Raw genomic sequence first — 11,108 nt, forward strand, 5'->3', positions numbered from 1 at the left:
CTGTCTTGCAAGCCCGTTGAAGCTTCAGAAGGTCCGCTCTGGAGTAAGTGCGTCTCGGTGGATTTGGATACACGGTGACCCCAGCAGAGAATACACCTCCATAACTTGTTGCAGAATGTCTTTTAAATTCCATCAACGCAGATTTGACAGTGTCAACAATTCATAAGAATATCGTAACGTTTTAAACTGGACAAAAATGTGAAAAAGTTAATTAAATATGTTATAAAGTAGCCTTTCAATCACGAGTCGCTCAAACAGCATCTCGTTGCCAAGCAATATTGTACATGTACAATAAGAATGATGTACATGCCCAAAAGGACCCAAAAGGACAGTCAGGTCCGTCCGAACCATTCAAACGAGGTGCTGATAGGCTCCCCGGTCCACCAGAACAGCAGGAAGGCCAGGGACAGCAGAGCAGTACCCAGCAGGTCTCCCAGGGCAGTGAGGTAGGGGATGGAGAAGCTGTCAGGGTCCTTACCTCGCTGCCAGAGCCAGGGCACCAACCAGTCGGCCACACACAGCAAGGAATACACCTGGGGGTGATAGGCGGAGGAGGAGGGATTACATACAATGGAAGACAGTTGGACGTCGATGGATTGTGAGCAGGCCCGTATTGACACAATGTGTAGGCATTTTCTTACTTCTCACCAGTGTTGGTAATAAAGCCGTTTAAAAGAACGGCGTTAGGTAACGCCGTTATTTTTTCAGTAACGGGGTAATCTAACTAATTACTATTTCCGTCGTTACAACGCCGTTACCGTTACTGTACGAAAAATGCAGTGCGTTACTCTGAATTGATTGAATAAACTGCGTAATCCGAACGTCCCCCTGGCTCCAATCACAAACTGCTAGTGAGGAGACTGGGTGGGTTAACAACGAGATAAGCGATTATGATGGCTAAGGCAGAGTCATGTTTCATGGTAGCCAATTGGAGCCAGTGTTTTTACACACAAGCCAGGACACGCGCGCCACACACACGCAAACGCACGCACCGAACAGATTCGACGAAGCATCAGAAATGGCGAGTCCGGAGCAATCCGATGAAAAGTTGGCATTTTCTGTAGTATTCGACAGATTTTCCACAGCAAATTGAAATTCAGGCCCCATCCACACTAACCCGGGTAAATGTAAAAACGTACATCCGCAATGAAAATTATCTCCGTCCACACTATCGTTTTCATATCGTTTTCGGAATGTTTTGCATCCACGTTCCACACTGAAAATATTTTGAACAGTTGTTCTCATGGTTACGTAACTCCGCCACGCCTCTCTGTTTAGATTACAGGCGTGCGATCACCTGATATTTACAGTTGATCAGCTGGTTAATCATTTTCGACCCGGTCTTGTCCAGAAACGCCGCTCAAAGTACGGTTTAAACTGTCGTCTTTCGGGTTTTTTACCATCACTGAAGAACATCAAGTACAGCGCTCGCCTTCGGCGTTGGAGCAACGAATATGTTTTGAGCCAATATGTCGAGTTGTTTCTGGAGATAAATTAGTACATTGTACAGCGAGATCATCATTTGCATTTCGCCTACCTTTTTCTTGACGAGCGTCTCGGTCTCGAGCGCAAGCTTGTGGCAGTGTCATGGCAACCGAACGTCATTGTTTCTGAAAGCCGTCTACCCTGTCTACACTGCAACGCGAACCCAGCGTTTTCACATTAATCCACCTCAGCGATCGTTTTCAGTGTCGGAATTCTCCGTTTTAGTGTGGACGGAAGGGCTAAACGGATATAGATTACCCGGGTTAGTGTGGACGGGGCCTCAGTTGGAAGCATATCAGGGCCTTGAATGGGCAGTTCAACCATTTAACACATTAAGGCCAAGTGAAAACTGCTCAGAAAAATCCAAATTCTTTCACGTAAAGCAACTTTCTTTTTTTTTTTACAGTAACGCAAATTGTTACTTTCTCTGGTAACTAGTTACTTTTATTATAGAGTAATTCAGTTTCTAACTCAGTTACTATTTGGAACAAGTAGTGAGTAACTATAACTAATTACTTTTTTTAAGTAACGTTCCCAACACTGCTTCTCACACTGATCCCTCTGCGATGTCACATAAGAAAGCAGTGACTCCAAAAGACGTTCTGCAAAGTTATGTCATTCATTTGCAAAGTCTCAGTAGTTGCCTTGAACCTGGTTAGTATGCTATCCCAAACATTTGTCATCATCGCGGTCTCCTATTTATCAAGTTAAGCGTTTGCGCATTTGCCCGCGCTGGTAGACCAACTAAATTCTTACAGATTGGGGTGAGGGAGTGATAGTGGTAACCTTGATTTATTTATTATTGTTGTTATTTTTGTGAAATTAATATTCATAAACGAGTAATGTATGGCCTTTCAACAATTTCAAGTGAATAATGTAAAAAATTACGCCTTTTCTTTTTTTAAAGCTTGTACTCACAATCACCTCCCGGTGCTCCCTGATTGTGAGTACCGGGAGTTTCCTGGACCAGGAAGTTAAGACTTACTCACTTGAAGGAGGGCGACCGCCAGGAAGATGAACAGGAAGAACGGCGTCGGCACCGTGTGAGCGCCCTCCATCAGATGAATCGTGTATAAGAAGATCAGCTGACCCGGGATGACCAATAGGAATAGCACTTGGGCCGATCGATGGTTTGCCCCTGGATTATTAATAGAATTCTAATTAATACAGAAAACCTCTACATAGTACATCTCCTGTGGTAGAAAATAACCGAATTCTATCACTTCAACTAACTTAGAGAGCATGAGGAATCGAGGAGTCCGGAGCAAGTATGACATAGTAGTTTGCAAAGCACTGCTGGATGTATACGATCCCTGTCTTTTATCCTCACGCACCAAGCTATTCCCCATATGGTAGCCCCGCCCACAGAATGCATACTAGTTCTCATTTTATGGTAAGGCCGGTCATCCATGCATTCATTGAGATATATTGTCAACATCTGCAGCTTGTCTAAACTTTAAGTTGACGTCAGTACGCCTTGACCCCAGACTCTCTGGCGCCGTGTCGAGTCTCTCCTATGAATTCAGAGTTGATTTAGCCGCTTTCCACTATTAATGTATCTATATGATATATAGGCTTGATAATACTCATAGTTTGCCATAAAAATTAATGGTTAGTTTCTTCCATAGTCGTTGTTAGGTTCTTATTATTGGAAGGTAAAGAGTGTGGAAGAGCAACAGCGGTTGTTTTTATCCACAATGTGGTCCCTTTGAGAGCCTACCTGAGCCAAAGAACATGCGGCAGGGTCTGCAGCGACCCTTACGGCCCTCTGGAACCTCCCCAGGGGAGCTGGCAATGTGCAGGGCAGTAGCAATACGACTACACTGAATGGAGACCAGACTTCCTCCAATCCCTGCACGAAGGCAGTAATCATGGGAGAAGTGAAAAAATAAAGAAATGAGCCGTTCATCTTTTCTTGGGCAATTTGTATTGATATAAGCGATTTAGGGATGGAAGAGAACCCACCGTTTATAACCGGAACAAAAATTATAATTCCTGCCAAGTTTGCATTTGTTACAGTCTTGTCAAGGATTAGTCCTCCGAAACTGGAAAGGAAGAGGTGAACCAATGAGTTGTATTAACTCATACCATTTTTATTAACTACTACGATAACTTCAATTTGACCATTTACTACCTGCCTGCTATTCTCTCATTTAGCTGACACTTTCATTCAGAGTGACTGATTTTACTGAAAACTCAGATGAAGATGGTGATCTGAAACGGTTGTGAATACCTGCTTATCAGCATGGCTGTAATGATTGGTTCCCAGCCTTTACGAAGGAGGATACGGCTAGCTGGTTGTCTGGATGAGATGGCCACCCACAACGGGATAAGACACAGTAATACCACATCCACCAGGACCAACACATAGAAGTAGGGCTCTGTGACGAGGAAAACTTGATTCAGCACAAACATTATAATTATCTTATTTTTTAATGATCCCTTATGGAAAAAAAATGTAATTAGATGTCATGTATTCATTATGGAGTCATTGCTTGAGATTAAATTCAATTTAGTGAATCCATTAAATTACATGGTTGATAAAAAATGTTTTAAGGGCATAATGCTACTTTTGTTACCGAGGCATCCGTAGAACCACCGACTGAAGATGGCGAGGAAGGCAAGGGTGATGAGGTCTCCAAAACTGGCGGCCAAAGGCGTGGCCACATTGTCCGGGTTTATACCCAGTTTCTTGGAGCCAAGGATCAGAGCCACCATGATGACGCCTTAGACGTGTAGAAGAAGAATTCAATCAATATGAATTTAATCAATATGTGTACTATGATGTGATATGAACTGCTTCTTCATTAAAAAGTATGTGTCCATTATACCATTTTTATTTCTGATTTCTATGGCTACACTGCACTCTGTCCAATTATTTTTTACAAGGTTGTGCATCACTATACGCACTGTATCGGTCTCTGTCTATGCCAAGGGTTTGTGGATATCAAACCTACATGTTTCATGTGTTCCTATAGGATCATGTTGTCTCTTAGGCACGTGAGCCAATGTGGGGACTTTGATCATTGGTCCACAGTGGTTTACACAGCTTCCTCTAACACACACCCAATGGGCGTATCTGTTATGAGGTCAAAAACAGAGTAAAATAATAAACAATCTAAAAACGCCTATACAATTTATAAAAGCCTCGTAGAATGATTAAATAGAAACGACAACTAAATTGCACACTCAATCAAAAGCCTAGTACCAAGGCTGGTGAACTGAGGCCAATGAGAGAACAATCCTGCCTGATCAGAGGTTCAGTCTAATTAGCCTGTGCCACTGACCCCTTCGAGAGGTCCGTTCACCGGTCACTGTGTACGCATGCCAACTGTCTTTATCATGACTTATTAAATCAAATACTTTGCTGTGAGTCTTGGAATCAGTTATTTTCCATCAATGACTTCATTAAGCCAGTTCATCGCATAACAATGACTTTATAGAAACCTTTAAAATCAGGATCATACATGTATCATGGAAGGTTGATATCAGGATATTTAAATTACATATGGATATTTCTTCAGTCAATCATGACTGAAGAAATATCATGACTGAAGAAATAAACAATGGATCCCGGGTTCCTATACAAGGCATTTTGATGGCGGTCCTCTGCGTAGTGCAGAGGACCGCCATCAAAACGCCTTGTTATTTACACTTTGTTGCTGCCTTGATGCTGCGTGAAGCACTGCATTAAACACGACCAAAGTTCTACAGTCAAATACAAAAGCCATCTATAATGATGATTGTGATGATGATGATGATGATAATGATGACAATGATGACAATGAAGAAGATTATAATGATGATTCAGTCTGTACTTTGCGGTGACGACACATTATTTGGATCACAACGGTGCTGCAGCGCGCCGCTTCCTATTGGTGCTAGGGGAGCAAAAAAATCACAGTGGCCGAGAGCGGTATCACAGGGGCTTGACCATGCGAGGGTGCCACGGACAGACAGAGACAGAGATTTCGTGCTTTATAGATAGATATACAGATGTCATCACGATGTTTGACAGAAAGTATTTTACAGTATTTTGAAAATACAAAAATACACAACACTGAAGTATTTTGATACTTAATACGAAGGCATTTTCATCATCTCAATAAAATACAAATTACAAAATAGTATTTTGTATTTGAAATACGTATTTGAGCACGAGACCATATCACTAACTATGTAGAATGGGGAAAAGAATGTGCACACAAATTTAACTTGGAAAAAAAATGACATCACAAACTAGAAAAATGTTATGTAGCAGTGTGTAGTGAAAAATAAAAATTATTGTACATTTAGGCACTGTGTAGGGCTAATCAAATTTTATGGGGGGCATGTGCCACACTAAGCCCCCCTGGGCACCTGATACTGAGTGCTCTGTTGTACCTTTAAGGACGGCCATCAAGAGACAACATTTTGTAAAACAAGAGCTGGTAATCCTCCCCCTGGCTTTGTGTTGTAATGGAAATTCATTTTTTGCTTTGCTTTATTCTTTTGTTTACAACAGATCGTAAAATCCCGCTGACTCCTTGTTCCATGCCTTATCCTTTTTTTCCCTTTACTAGCTCACTGAGGTGCACGTCTGCTGTCTTTGAATAATTGAGTAGAGTTCCTTAAGAGTAATAAATATCATATCCCCCTATGAGGTCCCCCGGACCGTAGCTATTTCCGGTCTGTGTAGTGGGTGGGGGCCGGATGTAGTATTATGGTCAACTGTGTCAGGGGCTTGTGTGTGTGTGTGTGTGTGTGTGTGTGTGTGTGTGTGTGTGTGTGTGTGTGTGTGTGTGTGTGTGTGTGTGTGTGTGTGTTTGTGTGTGTGTGTGTGTTTGTAGAAAGGGGGGGAGGGCTAACAGGTTGGGTTCATCTGTTCCAAATTTCTGGTGGGGGCCAGATTGTGGGATCCAGGATGAGAACTAGGAATAGAGAGTGATAAGTATCTGGCTTGTGTGTTACTATCATGGTGTCTGCAGGGGCGTGATGCGGGAAACACTAGCACCTTCAGTGAGATGTTTGCTCTCAAGACGGGGAGGTATGGGGTGTGTTCGTAAAAAGCAGATGGCGGGATCCATGATGTGTCTGTCTTTCACTGTGCTACCAGGATGATTTTTACAGGTGTGTGATGCGGAACACTAGGGCCTACAGTGAGGTGTTTGCTGACGGGGGTGTGGGGAGTGCCTAGATGAGGGGAAATGGTTAGAGGCTGTGAAAGTTAAATGTGTTAAAAGGGACGTTTAACTAATATATTATTCTATAAATCCTCTTAATACAGCTATTTTATAATGAGAGCATCATTTTGATATGAAAAAACACTATAATTATCCATATAGTAACACATATAGCATATAAATATATCCGTATATATACAGGTTATATCCATAGGTGGTAAATGTGATTTCACCAACGGTCCAGAGGGAAACGTGTTTTAAAAATTCACACATTTTAAAAAGACACACCTCACAGATGACTAACTATTATGAAACTATGATACTATTCTATTAATTAAGACATCTTTTATCGGTCGCTATTAGTGGTATTAATATGATCATTTACAAAGAGGGGTGTGCCTAGGTGGGGGGTGTGAACATACAATTAGTGACAGAGGAAAGGGACCCCTGGGTCTATTGGTTAGGGCCCGATGACACAGGGGGAAGGGGGTGATGACTGGGGTTATGAATACCCCATGGAGACACTCCAAAAGGCCAACTCAGTTCACACCATCAAGTTTTTTGGCAACAGTAAACCATCCGACGACAACATGCTGATTGGCTGTAAGTATTTCTTAGACCATTACTATATTCAGATATCTGATATATCAGATATATCATGACTATAATATTACATAATACTACATCCGGCCCCCACCCGCTAAACAAACCGGAAGTAGCTACGGTCCGGGGAACCTCATAGAGGGATATGATATTTACTACTCTTAAGGGCCTGAAACTGTGTTGAAAAACTCAGTTACAATATGATCAGGTTTAACCCTGCCAGAGAGGAGAGTCTTGGCTTGCATACTGTGTCTCAAATATGTAGGTATAAGTAGGTGTTTCTTTGAATTTAGAAGTCTTATTTGTTCTAGGCACAAAATCTCATAAAGAAATTGCCACGACAATGTTCATTATCAAAATGATATTATCAAAGTAAGCAGGGAGACGACAGGCTAAGGCCTTACCTTGTAGCAATGAGGCCATGAAGGCAGTAGCCAGACTGATTGAACACAGGAGGATGGCATGGTTAAACGGCATCTGACCCTCTGCCACCCATCCCAAAGCAATCGCCATCAGAGCTGCCAGAAGACCCAGTACAGTGGCCTGCAACTGGGAAAAGAGTGACAGTAAAGAGATTACCTCTGTTGAACAAGACTTTAATACAATGTTTTAGCCGTGAACCCCTTTATTACAATGTGTATTTTTTATATCAGTTCAATTGATAAGTTGATGTTGTGGATAAACACTTTACACAACAAAAAATACCAAAGTTTGAAAGATAAAGACTTTATTATCACTTGCACAGAAGCAACAGCAAAATCTGAGTTTGTGATTTAGGAGGAGGTTTTGAGGGAATCAGGGATGCTCAGAACAGCTCTGCCCCCCAATCAAACTATAGTATTAGCATCGATAAACCACCTCAGGATGTCTTAAAGGGGGACGTAGCCGTGCCTTATCAGTTGGATCCCTGGCTTCTGACCTTCCCCAGATGCCAAAGAGGCCCCCGTTGGAACAGGGGCTCTTTTACAGCTTTTACGGCGGGACAAAGAGGGGCAGTTAGGGAACCCTCACATGTGTGACAACCAAATTTTCCCATTACACAGACCTCAGCTGATTTTGCCAAAATGGGGTTGAATCCTCCTACATGCACTTACCAATCTAAACAACCTATGCATTGGGCCTTGGAATAAGGCACCTCCCCTGTGTCCCCCACATAAGTTGCCCACTAACTGAATATGCAAGTGTCTTCTATCTAAATATATATATATAAATATATATATAAATATATATATATATATATATATATATATATATATATATATATATATATATATATATATATATATATATATATATATATATATATATATATATATATATATATATAACATGAAGCCTGATTCAGGACAGGAGTTCTTTGCCAACCCACTCATGTTTTTGGTTACATGAGTGATAATAAAGTCTTTATCTTACACAGGGTAGGCATCTACCTCAAGGATGACAACAAGTGGGGAGCAGGCACGGAGGATCGAACCAGCTCTTTTCTAACTAACTGATTATAAAAAGTAGATAATTATAATTAACCAAATCATAACAATGCATATCTTTCAAAAAATCCTCTACCTGTTTAAGAGACAAATTCCCGATGATCAGACTCCTCCTTTCTCTTGCCGTTTCCATTTTCCCAGTATTCACCTGTCAACAGCAGATTATATACTGGCTTTAGTTATTAGTTATAACATTACCAGTGGGTTCACAATGCTCAAGGGTTTGGTTATACCCACCATAGACAAATCCTTACTCAGCCATGATCAATACTTTTTGGAAGTTGTTAGAAGTTGATAGATCAACTTGATAACATTGCTATCAAGTAAAGAACATGTGTGTGATAGTCAGTACTGCACAGTATTGTTAAAGACAGTACAAGCTGTAAAGAGGCCTAAATAGATCGGGGTATTTATATTCAACCCTCAAGTATCTCGTTCACATGATGCCAATCAGCTATGGTTGAAAACATTTACGGGCCTTCAGGGAATCTTTCGATCCACTTATTACAGAGGAGACGATAGTCTAGTAGTCTATAGTACTACCCGAGCACTGCATGCTCAGCCTGAGGTGGGTTTTAAAATATAATGACAGTTGGTATTCTTTCTCAAAAAAGATATATACAAATTTTAGCAGTGGGTCGCATTCTTATGAATGGGGGCTGTGTCAGAGGCTTAAACGTTAACATTGGATGCTGAACCTCTCTGCCATTGTGAAAATCCTGGAAGAGGATTTTCACAGATTATATATTGGCTTTAGTTATTAGTTATTATTAGTTATACCATTACGTTGTGAAAATCCTGGAAGAGGATTTTTACAACGAGATCAAAAATATATATGACCTAAGGCAGGGACATCTCATGACAATAAACAAAATAAGATGTTGTGTGTAAACATTTGCAAGTGCTCACAGCAGTTGAAAGCCTGGAAGCAAGGGTCATTTCCAGGTTTCCCTTGAGGCCCAATGCTGAAGGGACCAGTATGAAGATCTCTGTGACCTCCTGAAACACCTCCCAGTGCTTTAAGACACACACACACAAGCACATACACACACACACACACACACACACACACACACACACACACACAGATATTTCTGAATGGTAAACAGTGACAATATTAAGTAGCTGAATTTCATCAAATAAAACCTAGATTTAACACACAGGCTGAGTCTCAGATGAACACAACATACAATCATGTGTGCTCCAGCCTGGCTCCCCCTTCATCTTCTCAATGTTCTCACCTGAACCAGACCAAGCAGCACACCGGCCGAGACAGTGCCAAGCCCGGCCAGCAGGAAGGGCACCAAGATCTGCAGCACCAGGGCAGGCATCGTCTCAGTGGGCCTGGCCGGCACGCCCTCCCGGCTCTGAGGATCTTCCCGTGAGCCGCCAGCTTTGTGGGGGCTCCTCGCGCTGCTGCGGAACCCCCCGGGGAGCAGGGGCTCGGCCTCTTCCGCGTGAACCCGAGATAGAGACGTGGGGCGTGGGGTCCTGTTTCCACGTACGTCCTGGAGCTCCTGAGGGTCTTCTGACGGCTGCGTGGACACACCTGTTCCCATGGCGAGGGATATTGCATTGCCCATGGTGAAGAGAGAATGGGGAACTCTTTCAGGGAATTTCTCGGATGAGAGTTTGATTCCAGATACTTTTCAAACCCAGCTGGAAATCTAGACTGGTTCTGGTGTCTCACAGCACATCTGAAAATATCAAAACCCGTGGTCAGGATATGGACACTTGCAGAGTTCTTTGAGAGTGGTTGTAAGATGACATGTAAACTGCGTCTTTTGCATTATAATAACAGGGGATGGTGATGAGACGGTGATGGTGATGATAACACTGATTTCACTATTTAGACTAAGTTAAAAAAGATAGGCCTGCTGAAATCAAATGAATGGTTGAGTTATTCTGAGTTATATTGAGTTAGTCATTTGAATGATTCCCTGAATCCATGCTATACCATATTATGCCAGTGGTTTGACAAGATCATGTCACAAACAGCCGCATTGTTCTTGGACATACCTCAAATTTCCTTATAAGACATTCTTACCATTGTTGGTCCATTGATTCATTTAATTGGAACAGCAGATAGCTATGTCACCAGATGGGCACAAATAGCCCAGGATAGCAAAAATATTTCTGGTACATGTTATACAAATCCTTAGCATTTCGATTTTAGAGGTTATATGTACAGGTTGAAATATATCCCCATCAAGATTATTTTCACATAACTCTCAATTTCAATTGTTAGGTCAAACAAAAAACAAATCAACAAGGTTTTTAGTGAGTATGACAATTTCAGCAGATTAAATAAAGTGTCTTACTCCAGTTCACTGCCGTCCAAATCTCTGCCTTTCCTCTGCTCTCTTGGTAC

General features: G+C 41.8%; 1 protein-coding gene across 1 annotated transcript; it reads right to left on the reverse strand.

Annotated features, from left to right (window-relative positions):
• Window positions 1–332: 332 nt before the first annotated feature.
• Window positions 333–10,320, reverse strand: slc41a2a (solute carrier family 41 member 2a; the record flags this gene model as incomplete). The annotated part of the gene is made up of 10 exons (XM_079743428.1): window positions 333–533; window positions 2,475–2,623; window positions 3,206–3,337; window positions 3,451–3,530; window positions 3,719–3,866; window positions 4,065–4,211; window positions 7,655–7,799; window positions 8,814–8,885; window positions 9,647–9,754; window positions 9,979–10,320. The coding sequence occupies 10 exons, from the start codon at window positions 10,318–10,320 to the stop codon at window positions 333–335; spliced, it is 1,524 nt and encodes a 507-aa protein (XP_079599554.1).
• Window positions 10,321–11,108: the final 788 nt, after the last annotated feature.

Source organism: Pollachius pollachius (assembly GCF_949987615.1).
Source record: "Pollachius pollachius genome assembly, chromosome: 9".
In the NCBI taxonomy this organism is placed as follows: domain Eukaryota; kingdom Metazoa; phylum Chordata; class Actinopteri; order Gadiformes; family Gadidae; genus Pollachius; species Pollachius pollachius.